Genomic DNA, 19,553 nt, shown 5'->3' on the forward strand with positions numbered 1-19,553 from the left:
GGTCAATTTAGAAAAATAAACATTCTTCTTAGCTGCAGTTAGACTCCTTTGGCTGGAAGAAGATGTATGCATCCTCATACCCCTCACTCTCTACATCTCAGTGAAAGACAGGATTTATGTTTGTGATTAAGACTATAATCAGTGACGAGTTTAGTTTATGTACCACACACCTTTACATGCAATAACTAAAAGTGCTTGAAAAGTTTCTGACTAATTCTCAGAGATCAAAAGTATTCTGACTTCCTGTAAAAAGTGTGAACTTTATACCACTCGAGGATAAAGGTAGAAAAACAAAGCAAACTGGGTTCCCTGGATTTTCAGATTCAGTACTTTCCTTGTAGGTATCAAATAAACAAATACACATTTTCTATGCAAATGGTGTGGGAAAAAACAACATATGTACTCCATAATCTTCACTAATGAGCAACTTAATGGTTGGGCGTGATATTTAGCAGTGTCTAGAGATGTGCTCTGTGGAGCATATTCCATACCAGTTATAGGGGGGCCATAGCTACATCAGGCAGCTTGGGTCAGCAGGGACCAATAGCAACACCTGTAAAAGAGACACATTCCATTTGGACAGTGTTTAGTTCTGTTCTGTGTTTGGCATTCGCACAGCTAGGACTCTGGTCCCATTGGAGTTTAGCTTCATAAAAGACATGAAACTTAAAAACAACCCTTAAAATGGAGTGGTGCTGCTCAAAATTCTCTACTTAGTAAACAATCAAAACAAACCAGTCCTCTTTCCCAAAACCATTACTGCCTCATTCAGAACCCTTATAGATTTTTTAGTTATTGTTATATATAAAGTATTTTTAAAGAAAAATTATATGTATGATATATAAAATGAATAATCTACCTCATACATAGAAACCCTCATAGACAATACCCAATTAAATTAAATAAAAACCACTGCTGGATTCCATCCTGTTAGGCATACAGTTGATGCACATAGCCAACATAAAAGCTTAGTACACAAAACAGATCTTCTACAAATATTTAGTCAGACTCAAACATAAATATATCTTTGCCCCTCCCAGCTTTCCTTTATAATTTAATTCTATAAATAATTCTATTATCAAGTTTTATCATTGTGAATTCTTGTTAGAGATTTTTTTTTTTTTTTTAACCAGGTACTTAAATCATCTTTACCAGTATTACATTTACTGCTTCTAGTTTTTGTGGGAAAAATCCAATTATGGGAATCAAACTTACTCTGCTCATGAAACAGAATATCATGATCTATGTGATCAAATGTTGTTAAACAACTTACATCAGATTTTAGTGATAAATGAAACAATTTGGTAACTTTAACTTCCAACATTTTGCAAATACGAGAACATATCAATCTTCTAATAAACAGAATAAGAAGACAATTAAACAAACCACTTTATATAATATTTTCCAGCTATGGAAGCATGCACTCAAAGATACATATTCTTTATTTCTTATCTCTTAACTCTCTTTGGTACTTGATGAATATCATCATCTCTTTAGTAATGTATTCATCATCTCATGTGTCTATCTCTTTAGGCATATGATAGATGAACGATTGAATCAAGCATGTTAGAAAGACACGATGGAAGAGAAATTTTAGAAAATCACTTAGATCACTGAGGCTTGTCCTTTTTACCGCTCTGTTTCTTCAGGGTATTACTGATGCTGGCTGCTAGTTAAATATCCTGTTGTTCTTGTGCTGCCCTGCTAGGCAGGTGATTCTAAATACCTATTCTGCTTTCAAAAAAGCACCCTATTTCTCTTGTGTTTAAGACTAACAGCTGTTGTCTCTTGGCCTGACACATTCAAGTCATACACCTTCACCAGGTAATACAAGCATATAATAGCATTTTCCCCCTTTACATGCACTCCTGGCTGTCAGAGTCAGAAGGAAAGTCATGTTATGAAAATTGACAGAAATGGAAGCTTGCTAGCTTGTATTTGCCTGCCCCACATTCAGTTACTGATGTGACACTTCAGCTGTTTCTAAACAAAGAACAATTAAGGTCAGGAGGCTTGGAGATTTGCTTATGATGATGCTCTGTAAAGGCGGAAAATTAGAAAATACTGAGCACCAACTGTGCTCACAAAAGAAATACCACCACTGGTCATTTACCTTGGAACGTGAGCACACACTTTATAAACACAATTAATTTAAAAAATGCTCTGTCTTTAAGATATGAGAGAAACAAAATGCTTGTTAGCACCAGAATTATGCTATGTCACTGTCATGCTCTATGACCATTTTTAATAGTTGTGATCTTTAACAAACAATACAGCTTCCAAAATATATACATCCCATGAAATGCATGGCCAGATTTTTACAGCAATTTTATACACAAGCCTAACAGCATTCTTAACAAAATCTTGCCAACTTTCTTTCCTTACACAAATGACTAAAACTTGATTTACATAGATACCATGATTTTAAAAGTCTATACTGAAACGTTGTTTACATCTGATTAGCACTTGCACAGCTTACACAAGCTTCACTTGTATGTCTTTTTTATATCAAAGTTTCCCTGTTATTTAATATTTCCTAATAATATACTAAATTGTTATGGATTAATAGATTAATATGGATTAAACTAAGAATTCAGTTTTGCAGAAAACTCTCAGTATTAACCAGAGGTGTTTTAAGATTAAACAGAATTCTTTTTGAAGAGCCCTTACATTTTTCTCAGAGTCCACCCTTTAAATCTCATTATGTTGACTCAATTTTGCAACAGTACTAAAAAGAAACTACATATAATTTTTAAATAATACCTGTTTGGTACATCACATATATTAATACAGGGTTCTATATTTCCTTATCACGTAGAAATATTTAATTTCCTGTCATTTCCCTTGACATGTGCATAGAGGTTACTCATTTTATCTTTTAATGAGCACTAATAATTGCCTTTCAGTAGATTGATCATGTTCACCAGGCTCGTCCTCTCCACTATTTGCACAAAGAGCTGTGTCTGAAGCTGAGTTTGACTAACTGCTAGGAAGGAAGAATGATCCTCCCTACATTTTACAGATGGAAAAAACGATCAGATAATATTACTGTAATCTGTATTGCTTCAGACATCCTGGAACACATATATGATAAAAATAGTTGAAAATAGGTAAACCGTAATTCTAGAACATCATATCCTAAACTGTGAACCACCTGCAGAAACAGTGAATATGGTAGGAAAAAAAAAAAAAAACAAATCACACCACCCGTGGAATGCAGGAATGAGAAAAACGAGAATAAAATAAAATTTCAAGGATAAGTTCACTTTTGAAGACAGGGAATAAAGTTATATGCAGGAATGCATGTAACTAGAAAAATACTAGAGTTCTGTGCAAACTGGTTTTAAATCAGGTTTCTACATGTCCCTCCAGAGTGATTTACTAAAAGACCTAAGAATCTCTTCAGCAATAACGTACACTTGGGGTTATTCCATTGCAATACATTTTACCTTCAGTATATTATAGCTAGTAGATATTGGAAATAGTCAAAAAGGTAGCAAGTGTTGTAGTGTGATGAATGAAAAAGAAATTCCTCTAATTCTAATGAAAAAATTCTTATTAAGTAAGTAACATTTAAATGCAGAATGATTTCTGGAATTAAATTCTTCCTAATACTCTTTGGACACTGGATCATTGCTGGAGTTGTCATCATGAGATAAACAAGAGAAATAATAGGAAGCTAAATCACTAGGTATGAATAAAATCTAATTTACAAAGGCACAGTAGATCAGATATCAGAAACCTTAAGCCAAAAGGGTTATCAGGTCTTTTTGTTGTTTTGTTCTAAATCTGAGTTTCCTGAGGACACACAACTTCTGTAATCTTTTTAATTCACCAGTCTCCAGTAACTTTTAGCCCCTGTCCAATTTAAGACAAATCTGACAAAAGGGCAGAGACCGCAAAGACATTATGATTCTACAAAACTCTTAGCAATTACTGGTTGAATAGAGTAGAAATACCTGCTAAAAAAAAGTTTCACTTTACCCATTTCATTTGGCAGCAGCCAAGTGGTCAATCAGCAGGCAGATAGCTCTGGACTGGTCACCACAGGAAGATGGAACAGTATACAGTGCATGGCAGTGGGGGGTGAACAGGATACTGGTAGTTACGTACTGTGATCAGAGGAACTGGATGAACTATGTGGAAAAGCAGATAAGGCAAGTACAATGTTGGAACATAAATCCCCAAAGAAAATGAACAGCAGATAATTTTTCACTTAATTAGCTAATGAGTTATATTAACAAGGAAGGACAGTAGGCACCTTACAAAAAGTGCAGCTGAACCAATCGTGCACCTAGGTAATTTCACATTGTGTCTACTGCCTTAAAATACCAAACCAAAACAAACCAAAACCAGGCATAAAGTATTTTAAGCCATGACTTGTATTTAAATTCCAGTTTATCTTAAAGAACTGATATAGATGGATGAAACAACAAAATCTACAAATGGGGTATCAGGGAAAACAGTTCATTGTAAAATTAGACTCTACATACACTAACTACAGATCGCCTACATACTGTCCAGAGGGGAATTGTTAGTACTTGATGTACAAAACATGTCAGTGGAAGCATCTGCCTAGTGTGATGATTTTGATGCAATCAGAATCCATTCATCATAAAGAAAGCAAAACATGCAGAATCTATTAATTCTAAACAAGACCAGAGAGAACTGATGAAAGAAAAGTACAGAAAATTCTGATGTAGTTCAAGACTGATAACGGTGTCATCAGTAGATGAAACATTTTTTATCAGATTACTGAAATAAATTTATGACTATGAAATTAGGGCCCTCTGCCATCAATGAAGTGGATCCATCAGTGGTAAAACTAACAAGAACTGAGAGATGCTGATTATTGAAAAGCAAAACTCTGCCTGTGCACAGCGCTGTCTGTCATCCTACATTAAATGGATAGTTCATTTGTAACTGTAATCTCTAAAGAAAGATTTGTGGAGATGAAGAAAAAGAAATCACTTGTAGAAGATGCACTGAATTAATTGATATGCAAAATGTATCTGAGGTTTCAGGTTATTGGCCTACTGAATTCACAACATCTTGCCTACTTCTAAGACATACTGCTGTGTTTTGAAAGCAGATTTTTTCAGTTATGTTTTCTAATCCAGAGGTTATTGCTATGTATTTCAGAACTGCAAGCATCAGACAGATAAAATTTTGCAGCAGTTTCATATTCTTCCTTCCAGACTTTTTGATATTTTGGAAATCTGTAGTTCTTCTGTTAGTAATTTTTTTGAAAGAAGGTCAGACATATTTAGAGTGAGTATGGAACAAAACACCATAATTTAATGTAAGCAGATTTATTTACAACCTCGATTTTTAACTTTTTAATAGATTTTTAAGTGTAGTTTCAAGTGGGAAAAATCCTACATTCCTTACTCCATATGCATCTGCAATGAACACTGATCTAGCAATAAAACATATGTCTATATAAAACAAATAATAAAGGCATAAATCAGATGTACTTTGCAGCATGGTCTCAAGCATGTACTCATAGTTAAATTTAAAACTCACAAGTATGATATCCAAGAAAAGGAAACTAACCAAAAGAGAGTCTGTGGTTTAGCTGAGGCTCAGCCTGTTCTAAGGGTTATACACTTGATATAGGCAGTTTTGGTTAGTGCTTCCCTTGAACTCAATCCTGAATGTGACAAGCGTCAGTAATTCTATCTAATAAGGAAATTGAAGAGAAATTCAACTGAAAATAATGTATACAAAGAAAAGAGAAAAAAACCCAAAACAGTGAAGTTTTTTCTACTAGTGTGATACTTATGTACTATTGTACATACACATGATGTTAAGATGGCCCGATTTTAGATTCTCTATACATTTGTACATTTTTTCTGTATCAATAACTTAAACCTACTGTTTTTTTGCAAAGGTTTTAAATTATACTTGTGGAAAAGGAGTAAAAAAACAATGTTGCAGTCATAGCTGTGGTACACAAACCCTGTGTAAGGAAAGATAAAGCAAATGTTTGTACTCTGTGTCCTGGTTTTGGTCAGGATGGAGTTAACTTCATTTGTAGCAGCGGATAGAATGCTGTGTTTGAGAGTTAAAACGAAAGCAGTGCTGGTAACACCCTGATGTTTCTAGTTGCTGTCAGACAGTCAAGGACTTTCTCAGCTCTTCATGAGAAAGGAGGGGCAAAGCCAGGACAGGTGACCCAGGCTGGCCAAAGAGAGTATTCCATGCCAATTACGTCCTGCCCAGGATATCGGGGGGCTGATGGGACGAAGGCCGAGGCCGGCTCCGGGACGCGCGGTTCTTGTGGGACGGTCGGGTTCTGGGACGGCTCTGGGTGGCACGGCCTGAGTTGTGTGGTTTGGTGAGAAACTGCATTGTGTATCAACAGCTTCATATATTTTTGCTCTAAAGTCCTGTTAGCATTGTTATATTGTATCTTTCTGCTATCTTAGTAAACTATCCTTATCCCAAACCATAGTTTCTTGGTTTTGGGGTTATTTGCCCCTTCCTCTTCCTTTTCCCTTCCCTTGCCTCTCCCTCCACACACCCCACACACCCCCCCCCCCCCCCCCGTTTCCCTCTTCCCCTGCTCTTTTCCTTTAAGGAGCAGGCAGCTGCGTGGATCTCGGCTCTCAGTCGGGGTAAAAACACGACACTCTGTAAGACTTGCTCTAGGATCAATATTTTCTGTTAAAATGATAAATATTAAAATGCATTTTATGTTTTGCTTTGTTAAGTAATGAATTTTTATTACATGTGAAATGTTTTGTAGTTTCCAATGTTACTTTTACAATTATCAAAATATCTTAAAATTCATAGAATATAACTTGAAGATTTCATATTTCTTCAATTTCTGAAAAAAACCCCAAAAAACAAAACCCATAAAAAGAAATATATGTGCCAATATACAGTTCTCAGTGTCACTCAGTTTAATGTTCCAAATCTTCCATTTAAAATAAAAGAGGCCAATTCTTGAAACCTATGTAGGCATCAATTTATCTCTGAGTTTGAAGGAAATTTTGGACATTTTTTTTCTACTGTAACTAATTTAGATGTTATATTTGTTCAAAGATATGCCTTACCTTTTGCCTTTCCAATAGTTAGGAAGTATTAAATAGAGAGATGGATGCAATGACAATTCTGTGGAACATAAAACCAAATACACTTTATTTAAGGCTGCGTTGCAAAGGCTTTATGTTTTTATGTGTTTCTGACGCAGAGAAAAAAATATTCATTTCTACACCACTTTTAATGAGCCTTCTTCCTGCTTGACCAAGTTTTGCATAATGCATATTGCCAAGGAGCTTTGTTTTTCCCCAGAGCTTTATGATCTCTATTATTGTTTATAAATCCCCTCATTCAAACAGGTTAATGCATTTCCCAGTGGATGTACCTACAGCTACCAGTCCATTATGTTCTACAAGGGCTCATACAATGTCTGAGCCCAGATTACAATATTCTTATTGGTCTTGTGCCAATCTATGAAGGAAAGCAGGTTTAAATATGCAATTACATTCACAAAGACATTTAAATCAATTGTTGACTGGATTAAGAATTCCTACAACACTCCTGTTGCTGTGTCAGATCAGAGTTCATCCAGTGAGTTGGACAGAAATAAACTTCCTATTACTGGACATGTTAAAATATTCTAAGAGTATTCTAGGTTATACTTTTCATATGTGAATGAGAGAACATTTAGTTTGACATCAATATTGACAATCTGCTTAACTAGGATAAAGGCAGACTCCACTGTAGATTAACAGGAGTGAGAAACACCTTAGGTTTTGACCACCTGGAATGTAAAAGTGACCTTAAAAGTTTGCATAGGTATGGAGAAGGAAACAGAAGAAGAAGTTGACAGATGTGTATGGAAGCAGCCAAAGTCATGCCGGATTAAATCTTAAAATGTGTTACCTTTTGTTGTTCTCTACCATGGGAACAATGTCATTCACTTTTGGGATCAAAATCACACATTATTGAAACAGACATTGAAAAAGGACTAGAGAATAACTCATTTATGACAAGCGTACTCCTTTATCACGCATCTCAGTGTTTAACTGAAAGAAATCTTCACTGTTTTGAGTATTCCAGCTATGCCATCTCTGTGCATCATCTGAAAACACTAGAAAACTGGAAAATACTGGCAAATCCAAATGCTCCCTTCTCCCCATGAATTTGCATACTAGTTGTATTTCACTAATAGTTTCTTCACTGAAAATCAACACATTTTTCAAATCAATTATATGCTGAAATTGTACATACTCTGAGGAAACCTGGGTGGATTGTCGTTGACATCAGTGAGTGTGATATTTACAGTTGTTGACCCTGACAGCCCTCCGACTTGCCCAGCCATATCTTTGGCTTGAATGACAACGGAATAATGTTCTCTGGCTTCCCTGTCCATGTTGTGCAAGGCAGTCCTGATGACTCCTGTGGTGGAAAGCAAGCAAAGAAACAAAAGAAATCAGGATTAGCATTTTCGAGCAAGAAGAAAGGTTGGGCATAACCTTTGTTTTCAGGAAAGGTTGAGTATGGCAGATTTTCTGGAAATGCAAATTTCTTATACAATCAAAATAACCTGTGTTTAGTTGTTTGTGTTCTTTAGATAGATAGATAGATAAAGAGAGAGAGAGAAAATGCAAGATGATGCTATACAACTTGCTTGAGAATATGAAGAAATTAAAATAATACATATTAAATACAAATAAGTAATCATTCAAACTTATATTGAACATTTCTAGCTGCAAGATATATTGCCAAAACTCTAGTGTTTTCTCATATATTATAATTGCTCAAATAGTTACTTATTATAAATATTAGTGAATGGGAACTTTTACTCCACTGAAGAAGACAAAAATTCCTTTTTGAGAAAAGTTAATTTCTGAATTAAAATATGCCATACATCTTAAAACTGCACAAAGTTTAAACTTCCTTATTTGACAGATCTCAAAAAACCCTGTGCTTTTTAAATTTGATATATGTCAATCAGATACATTTATGTTCATAAGTGTGACTTATGTAATACTTGCCAGTAAAGTGAAAAAGAAGATATTGTTTTTATTACAGGACAGAAAGAAAAAGAAAATTGAATGATCCTACATTTCTATTTATTTTTATCCATCACTATCAGAATCCTTTTTAACATTTAGTCATTTACGCATGAAGAAGCAAAGAGTACAACAAAGCAGGAACAGTCAACTCTGTGGGTTCAGTTTCACTTACAGGAAATTTTTCACATATGATGATGGCTGCAAATTAGGCCCTGCTAATTTCTGCGATCACAGGCTGACAGAAACCAGTGGAGTTCAATAAAAGGAAATGTCACATCCTGTGCTAGGGAGCCATTACATGCTGTGGACAGACTAGCTTCGAAATAGATTTCCAGAAAAGGGTTTAGGGTGTCCTCAAACCGTACATGAGTCAGCAATGTTGCTACAAACAAGGCCAACAGCATCCCAGGCTGTATTATGAAAAGTGTTGCCAGCAGGTCAAGGGAGAGGATCATTCTCCCCGACTCATCACTAGTGAGGCCACACCTCAAGTGCTGGGTCCAGTTCTGAGCTCACCAGTACATAAAAGATACTGACAGACTGGAGAGAGTTGCAATCAAATAAATAAATATGTAAACGGATAAATTTATTGACATTAACTTTTTTTAAAAAACTCAATTTTTGCATAGATTGTTTCTGGACATGCACTTCCGAACATATTTTTTTACAATTTTCACCATGATATAGTGAAATTAACTATAATTTATACATACTATAACAGAAAGACATGCAGACTTTTGAATAAAAGGAACTGTTATAACTTAAATTCATTTCACTGAAAACCAGGTAGATAGAAAAATATTACAATTAAAAATATTCTGCTCTGATATTTATAAAATAAATTGCTCCAATTTTTCACATTGAAACCAAATTTATTGAAACATTTTATGTTTATGCACGTGCAAGGGGGAGTAAAATTTTTTTGTTTATTTAAAAAAAATCCCAAAACAAACAACCCTTTCCATTTCAATTTGAAATAGACCAGAATTTACAGATTGGAACATCTCCCTTCTATACAATCCTCAAAAATACACTAGTCATATTTTAAAAGTAATTCAAACAAACAGAAATTCCTCTGAATTAGCATTGGTTTCCTCTTCCTTTTTGCTTCAAAGGATATGGTACTAAATCAATGCTTGTAGAGAGTTAATAAGGATTTGTGGACGACTAGTCATTTGATCTCTCCCACTTGCAATATATTCGTCTTTTTTGAAAACTGAGTAGCTGAAATTGGGCAAGTTTTGAATTAAAAAAAACCCCAAACTTTATCCAAAGTTTAGATTAAGAAAACTGTTTTTTTTTTAGCTTGGGATATGCTGAAGGACAGGAGATACATGCATACTAAATTTACATCGTCACTAAAAGGTATGTAACTACTGTGAGGATCCTAATGTTCTATTCTTGTCCCTAGGGGCTCCATCAACTGTTCTGGCAGTACAGTACTAAAATCATACATAATTTCAAATTTCTCTAATGAGCCCGAAAGGTGTAAAGAGAACTTTCTTGGTTGCCTTTTCCAATGAGGTAATATGAAATGTTCCAACAGTTCCTTTTAAATCAGGAATTGCCCCTGTATCTTCAGCATATTTGGCAGAGGCTCCTATACATCCCACAAGAAGGCATAAGTTCATATTAAGGAAGACATCTCCGGTCTAAAATAGTGAGGAAAGGAACTGAAAAAGGAAACTGTCAAAGGTTTTTTAAATTTAAACACAGGCTTAATTTTGCATCATATTTGTTAGGCAGCACTGCAACCCTGTTAACAGAGTACTTTTCAGCTATGTTTCCAATGTTTATCTTTACTGAAAAAGGAAAGCAAGAAAAAAAAAAAGCAGGATGTATATACATCATTATGGAAACAGCTCACCCTGTTTCCGGTATTAAGCCAAGAATTTTTACAGACTGCTGTGTCAAAAATCACATACAAAATGTAGAGGTTTGGATCTATTGGAATGAAGTTGAGAAGGACACACAACTCTGGACCTCTGGCGTGCTGAGTTTAGTTATAACTATTTACATCTTAAAATTATGTGAGATGTTTTCTCCCACATGAAAGGCTCTTTCAGAACACACTTTTTCTTCAAACTTCTTGTCACAATTTATTCTCCTCTAAATCACATCTTTTTTTTTTTTTAACCTCTGACAATTTCTAGTCTCAGAAATCACATTTTCCAATTTGAATTTTTCCTCTTTGACAATGGATGACCAGAAAGCTACCTACATTCCAAAGGAGACTCTATCACCACCTTTTCTAATTACAATTTTTTCTCTTTTCTCTCTCTTTTTTTTTTTCCTTCTTCAGATTACATCACACTGGTATTGATTGATCTATGATTGACTAGTATATCCACGACATTCTCCTCCAATGACACTTTCAAATTAATGAGGCCAGACTTACTACAGAATCAAGCAGTATCAAGTTGGAAAGGACCCATAAGGATCCTTGAGTTCATCTCACAAGACAACTAAACAATATGTCCAATACCATCATCCAGATAGTCTTATAATTAGTCCTGCCACATGTCCTTTACAATCTAAAACTATTAAATTTCATTATATTATTCTTGCTCTTGCCATAAAAGATATGAGTTGCTTCTTCTACACTGACAGTTCCCCAGAACTCTTTGCAATCAGGAAATTTCTTCATGATGGTCCTGCATTTATCCTCAAAACATCAGACAAAACTAAGAACAACATTGGGATGAAAGACTGTTATGTCTGCTACTGTGGACAGCTCCCTTTTTACCCAAGGTCTCTGTATTTGAGAAAGCCCTGAAAATAAGGTGGGTTTTTTGCAAATTTTATTTCCTTCTCCACTCAGGCTCTCTGAATTCATTCCTGATACTGAACTACAGTCAATTACTTTTTTTTTCCCCAAGTTTTCTTTGAGATACTTCCATGCTCTGCAACATCTGACAATGTGTTATGTTGTGGTTTTTAGCGTTCTGTGAGGAACCATTTTACTTGCATGTAAGAAAAGCTACAACAGAAGACTGAACCCTGACTGAGACTGTAAACATCAAGATTTTTCAGTTCAAATGCAGAAAATTATTAAGGAAAGATATACCACAGCTAAGTGCCTAACTGCATTTACCAAAGTATTTAACACCTGACAGTCTGGTATGCTTGAAGAAATTTATCTTGTTACTTATACAAAATGAGAACTTCTTTTAGATTCAGTAAACACTGAAGAATTTTAATGAGCTATATCTTACAGCCTACTCCTGCATGATGTGTGAATGGAACATACCAAGAATAAACCACTGTTTATTTTATCATTTTGAGCTCAATGTTTTTTCTATCTAGTGGTGGGAAAAAAAAAAAAAACCCTAACCAAACAACAAAACAAAGAGAGCAACTCCACTTTAATGAAAAACTAGTTTGCCACAGGCAAGTTCTTTTTTTTTTTTTGATTGGAAAATTTCCATTCTGTTGTTGGATCATATGCCTGGACACTAGAGATTTTATGAAGGTCCAGTAGATCATACTAGATACCCCATGTTCTAGTTCCTTCTACATCTGTCTTGTAATGATCACAACCACTGAATGATTCAAATAAAATTTTAAGTATCTCTTTAATAAGTAATTGTATTATTTTACTAATTACTGAGGAAGCGAACAGTTGCAGACGGCAATTTCATTAATACTATTTTCACTTTGCAAATAAAAGCTCTATTTTTATCACTACTTTGCATTATGCTATGCAGTTATCTTATGTTATTGTAACTTAATATCCTGAATATATTGTATGTATTAAAATACTTTTCAGAATCTAATATTATTCTACCTTGAAAGAATAGAAAGAAGTAAAGGTTTTGGGGTTTTGCATCTTAGGACAAATACTGAGCAAGTACAAGTTGGCAGATGCATGTATATTTTCTTAAAACTTCAAAATAAAGTTCCAATTTTGAACTCCCAATAGATTTGACTTGGATTTGTGATCTAGTTCAAACTATAACTACAAACAAAATGTGCAATAGAGAGATTATGGTCATACCACATATTTCAAATGCTTCTATAGCACATTCTTTTTAATCTATGCCTTTGAGTCAGACTTGCTTTATGTAATTAACATAATATTTTTTTCTTCATTTACAAGGATATCACTAGACACTTCATGGCTAAGAGTGAAAGCACTAGAGAAATTACAATTAGTGGTCAATCTTCTGCAGTCATGATTATAGTAATGAAGTACACTATGCCCTTTCTTAAGGAAAATTATCATGAATCCAATACTGAAAGACAGATGTTGTAATAAAAAAAAAGCTGAAAATTAAGTATATTAAAAAATATTAAGAATTTTCAAATAAGTTAGAATAATGTTAAATTGTGTCATGGTTTAACCTGGCAGGCAGCTAAAACAACTACAAAGCCACCCACTCAGTCCCTGCTCCCTCCTCAGTGGGATGAGGGAAAGAATCTAAAAGAAAAAAAGGTAAAACCCATGGGTTAAGAAAAGGACAGTCTAATAGGACATAAAAGGAAGATGATGATGAAGATGATAATCACAAGCAAACAAAAAAGTTATGCAGAGCACCATTGCTCACCACACAAGCCATTGCTTATCTATTTCCTGGGCCACACTGCCTCCCAGCCAACACCCCAGACATATACTGAGCATGATGTCATATTGTGGGGGATATCCCTTCGGTCAGTTTGGGTCAGCTTCCCTGACTGTGGCCCCTCCAAGCTTCTTGGGTGTCCCCTGCCTTCTTGTCAACAGGCCATATGAGAAACTGAAAAATCTGTGACCACTTGGCAACAACTAAAATACTAATGCATTATCAGTATTATTTGCATCCTAAATCCAAAACATACCACTATACCAGCTACTAGGAAGAAAATTATCTCAGCTGAAAACAGGAAAGTTTGGGATGAAAAGAAGAGAGGAATTAACCAGATTGATTTCATTACAATGAATACCCAGAAGAAAAAAAATCTGTTCAATTCACTGTTAGTAAATAAAGCCATCTCAAGAATCTCTACAAATAACAGCATGGATGTACAAAATGAAACAGCCTTGTGCTGAAGCCTTTTGAATTAAAGAATCTGAAGAAAGCTTGACTGAGTGGAAAATACACCAATTTATGTGGTAATTGCAAGGATGCCAAATGTAATCATAGCATCTTCCATTGTTTTCATAATACAAGGTGTATTCAAATTAATTAAATTAAAAGTTTGCTGCCGTGCTTACTTCCAGAAATCAGACAGGAAACTCTAATTTTCCTTATGCAGTTGCTGCAAATCAAAGGATTATCTATTAGAGAAATAACATTTCAAGTGGCCACCCTATTTGAGCAGGAAATTGTCATTTTATTTCTTGCCAATAGTTCAAGCATACATTTATGGATGAAGTTTTTTCAGCTCTGTTTTAGTTAGAATCAATCACATTTTTTTTAAAGAAAATTTCTCTCAGCTTCATGTAGGCTGGTTTAAGCAGCAGGACATTATCATCAGGGATATTTTTCCACTGAAGTGTATTTGTCCCATTGTTGGGACACTACGCTATGGAAGAGATATTTTCTGAATTTAGTGGTAGTGGTTTGTTGGTTTATTCCACTGTGATTGTTGTCATTCCCATGAACATAAACCTTTCACTTTGGTCTAAACATTTAAACCAAACTTTTCAAGTAATTTAGCATTTAAGGAAAACTGACTTTTTTGGTGCAGATTTCATTATTCAATCATAACCCAAACTTTTTTAACAAACCTATGTCCACTGTGGCTTTATTGGGCTGCAAAGGTAGAGGTCTCTTTTCATTTGTTCTGTTGAACTGTACAGACATGGTTCTGTCTGAGGACCTCTGCGCAGGTTGGACCATAAAGCTGAGTTTACATGAACAACTCCATCAGTATCTGGCAGGCTGTATCACTTCAACTTGTACTGTATATAAATACTTTTTTTCTGTGTTTCAAAGTAACAGAGAAGAGTTAATCATGTTGAATACATTAGTTGTTAGATTGTAGTACAGACAGGATGGAAATATATTTTAATAGAAACAGTGGAAATGGAACAGAATAAGGTGCTGCTGTCACAGTAAATATTAACTAAGAAACAAAGTCATTAGGTTGTGTCCAGTAAGACACAGTATCAATTCTTCAAATATTTTCTAGTTGTCCTGGTTTTGCCCCAGCTGAGAGCCAAGCACCATGCAGCTGCTTGTTCTTTAAAAGGGACTTGAAGGGAGGGGAGTGTTGAGGGAGGGGGAAAAGGAAGGAGAAGAAAACCCAAGGAAACAAAACTTCGCGGGTTGGGATAAGGATAGTTTATTGGGATAGCAGAAAAACAGATACAGTAATAATAACAGGACTTTATGGCAAAATATATAAAACTGGTGATACACTTTCTCACTGAACCGCACAACTCAGGCCATACAGCTCAGAGCCGTCCTGAAACCAGACCGTCCCCATAACGTGCATCCTGGAGCTGCCCCCTTTTATGCTGAGCATGATGTAATTGGCATGGAATGCCCCCTTTGGCCAGTTCGGGTCTCCTGTCCCCCTCCTTCCTCATTAGCAGGGAACAGGAACAACAGAAAAGTGCTTGATTGATTTGCAACAACTAAACTATCAGTGTGTTATCAGCACTGCTCTCATCCTGACTCCCAAACACGGAATTCCGTACACTGCTAGAAAAGAAATTAACTCTATCCTAGCCGAAACCAGAACATAGTCAAAGGAAATCAGCTTATAAAACCATCTACTCAAAACAGGCATGAACTGGACTATAAGAAAACAAGTGGTTTTCAGCTTCCAAAAATAGCCAACACTTTGCAGCTTGAGGAGTGGGCAGCAGAGTCACTGAAAGACAGAAACCTGGCTGTTTCTTTCTCTATTGAACAAAGCAATATTTTCTTCCCCAAATTACTATCTATTACATTGCTATCAAGCACATTACATGGCTTAACACCTAATTAGGTGCAGTATTTTTACTCATCGAAATCTTCACAGTTTAGACCCTTTTAAAGCAACAATCCTTACCTTAGAAAGACTAAGTATAGCTTAGATTTTTAGTATGGTTTATGCAACCAGATGCATCCACGGTCACAACAGATTTTTTCAAAATACTAAGACATTCAAGATTAATGGTCAGCTTTTATCTAATGTATTCACTGAAAAAAAGCCAGATGGGACCACCAGACCTCCCATAGAATTCAGGCCATTAGCTGAACTAGCACTGTACTGAACCTAGCAGTTTGATTTTAGCTACAGCACATCCTCCTGAAAGCATGTAATTTTGAACTGAAGTGATCAAGAGGTAGAAAATATCTCCTCTTTCCTTGACTGAATATTCCAGTCGTTAATCATAGAGTCAAAGGTCTGCCCTTTATTTCGTAGTTTGAACTTTCAATTTCAGACCATTGACTCTTGTTGCTCTCTTTCAGACCTTTAGTTCCCACTATTTCTCCTTGTAACGGAGAAATATTCTCTTCATAGTCTCATGAAGTTAACCTTTCTGAAAAACTAAATAATATAAAACTTCACTCTGAAGTCTTTTCTTCCACTCAGTGTTATTTGTTTTTTTTCAGCTTGCCAAAATTGTGTAAAAATAGACAAATAAAATTAATATTGCTATTTTAATAATACTTCCCCTCCCAGTACCAACCTCTAAAATAAATTTAGCTTTCTTAATATTTTTTAAAAAATGTAAAGAATCTATTTAAGGGCTTCTTTTCTCTCATTACTGCTTTGGAAACTTATTTTGAGCTGCTTTACTCTTGCATTTACATAATTATGGTTCTCCTGGATACTGTCCCACCCTCCTCAATTCTAACTGCAGGACTTTCCATTTATTGCACTGAGTGCTATAGGTCATCAAACAATCTGGGTTACTTTGACCGAATGCACTGTTCTCACTCTTCACTCATTCTGCCATCATCTGTGTCATTGAAAAAAATTATCAGCAGTCGTCTTACATTTACTTTTAATCCATACAGAAAAAAATTTAATAGAGTTGGTTTTACAGCAATCCCTGTAGAGCCCAGGTGGAATCTCTTCCTTTCATTATGATTCTGCCTTGATGGCAACTTTCAGCTACTTCCCAGGCAGCCAGTTCATAGCCATTTAATATGTGCTTTGTTGGTAATACTTACTGCTCTCTAGAATAGCATGTGACATGGCAGTTGTCTTTTTCAATATAACTTGCTGTTTCATAAAACAAAGAAATAGGGTTTCTTTACTGTGACCTACTTTTCAGGAAAACACATGGAAAGGCATTATTGTTATTTCTATATTTTTTTGCTGGCTAAATCCTTTCTTGGCTCCTCTACTCTTTTTTTTTTTTTTTTTTTTTTTTTTTTGGCCTAAATTTCGTGGCCTCATGTTACAGAAATCAGATTCCTTGGTCTTTCAGAAAACTGACATGTATTTTACAATATTCAAATTTCCTTATCTACTTCTATATTCAGGGAGAATTTACTACCCTTCCTAGTTTTTGGAAGTTTTCTAGTTCTCTAGTTCTCTATTAATCTAATCTTGTTTTTAGAAGAGTCAACAATTCAGAGTGCAAAATAGGAAACTTCTGCCAATTTTTTGATGCGCAGACTCTGAATAGATTGCACAAAAGGACTGATTGATACATTTTCAGAAATCACTTATCAATATGTTATGTTCTGAAAACATGCAAGTTGTTTCTTTTGAAGTATGAATTGCACATAAGTTTCTATGAATTTTCAGACAGCAATATAAACATTTTTTCAAGCAAATCCTCTGAGTAATTTTGATCTCTCCTTAAACTGCTCTTCCATGAATTTTTTTTTTTCCACACAGAACAGTTCAATGTGAGGAAGAGAGGCATAGAAAAAAACATTAAAGACAGACTTTGACTTGAGCAAAAATATTCCTGGGCCTAGTACCGACATGCCACTGTATAGCTATTCTCTGTGCAAGTGTTCACAAAGAAAAATTCAATTTATAACAGAAGACACTTCAGTGGTTTTGGACTGAATTAGCATCATTTCTATACTTCTAATGAAACATAGTTAGGAACAAACAGGGCTGCTAAATGGTCAGCCTCTCCGCCTTGAACAATACAGTAATCAAACTCATGCATTTTATATTTCTTTTAATGCAGTAGGCATGTGAACTCAGGTAAAGCAGGTTGAGGCAAGCCTACAGAAGTATGATGCTACTGGTGTGCTGAAAATATATTTTTCAGTTTTGACAATTCTGTTAAAAATGTATTTAAAAAACCAAAGAAGATCTTTGCTCTAACTGGGACGGGAGGGGGGGAAGACAATTATTTCTTCAAGGCTGGTGACAAGTGACTTGTGGTTGTATAATGAAACACTTAAAGTATTATGTTCAAGATAGCTATGAAACATACAGAGATACAGATATACATGACTAACACATAATGCTGCTTAGATATTGAGGATTTCTCTATGACAGATTACTTGTCATGTAGGCAAGCAGAGGAACCAAGAAAATTATGTGCATGTCATGATAAGGCAAGGGCAAAGAATGCTGGAATGGAAGAAACTACTCATTAAGTTCTTCTTATAGGTGTATTTAATCCTCGGTGAGCAAGAACAATCTTATGACATGAGATGAACAAAACAATTAAGTAAAAAGGGGTTGTGTTCAGTAACCTCTGAACATAGCAGATGGGAATTAAGTACAGGAATCTTCTCAAAGGAAATCCCATTTGACTAGAAAGAGCTTAAAACTATCTAAAAAAATTAACTGTTTCTATTCACAAGCTTAGACATACTTCTCAAAACAGAAATAGTAGTGACTGGCAGACATCACTGTATTTTGTAAGGTCTCTTACTTTCTGGCATACATATAAATGTATTTAATCTATAGCTTGAATGAAAACAACAGAATAATAAGCAGCTGAAGGTTAAAGTTGTTAATATTTCAGTCATAGCTCCTTATTACTTCATAATGGAAAGAAAAATAATGATGGAGCCATAGACTTCACCATATTTGTCATCCACTATTATTAAATAAGACTTTTATGCAAATTAAACTTTTTTCTTTAATAAATACATTATAAAGTATCTAAGAAAACAGAGATAATTACAACAGTTGATTGTTGTGCTGAATAATATAGTGGTTTCTCTTCAAATTAAATCACCTTCATAAGATGGACAAGAAGAAAGATGATTACTGTAGACAATAGAGTAAAAATGGTGATTGGCTAACTGAAAAACTAAATGCAACATACAATCTTGAAAATATTTCACATTTGGACAATATTTCATGTGCTAATTTAAGTACAACTTACAAATTAAGGTAGAAACTTATAATTCAAATTATTTGTTACTAAAGAAAGCTTGCTTAGCCACCAGGCCAAACATTTACATAGCTGTTGTGTTTTATCCCTCTGATACTCACTCATTACATACCCATGAGCATTCCACTTAACTGGAATGCTTCATTGACCCATGCATAACATGTTAAGGACCTTAGAACAGTGTGGCATAATTTATAATTGTTGTAAGTCATTTATAGTGCAACCTTACTAAACATTTAAGTACGCTTATTTGTAAAGTGCAAGTGAAATGCAATGAGACTGGT

The 19,553-nt window shown here is 34.9% G+C and overlaps 1 protein-coding gene across 2 annotated transcripts in view; it reads right to left on the minus strand.

Moving 5' to 3' along the window:
- Positions 1 to 19,553, minus strand: part of CDH18 (cadherin 18) — a gene marked incomplete at both ends in the record, with an annotated part of 179,236 nt that overhangs the window by 57,020 nt on the left and 102,663 nt on the right. For both annotated transcript variants that reach the window (XM_084280353.1, XM_084280352.1), the window contains one exon: positions 8,242 to 8,409. In XM_084280353.1, the coding sequence (XP_084136479.1) occupies positions 8,242 to 8,409 (168 nt within the window). The remainder of the gene's footprint in view (positions 1 to 8,241; positions 8,410 to 19,553) is intronic.

Source organism: Gallinula chloropus (assembly GCF_964237585.1).
Source record: "Gallinula chloropus genome assembly, chromosome: 2".
NCBI lineage: Eukaryota > Metazoa > Chordata > Aves > Gruiformes > Rallidae > Gallinula > Gallinula chloropus.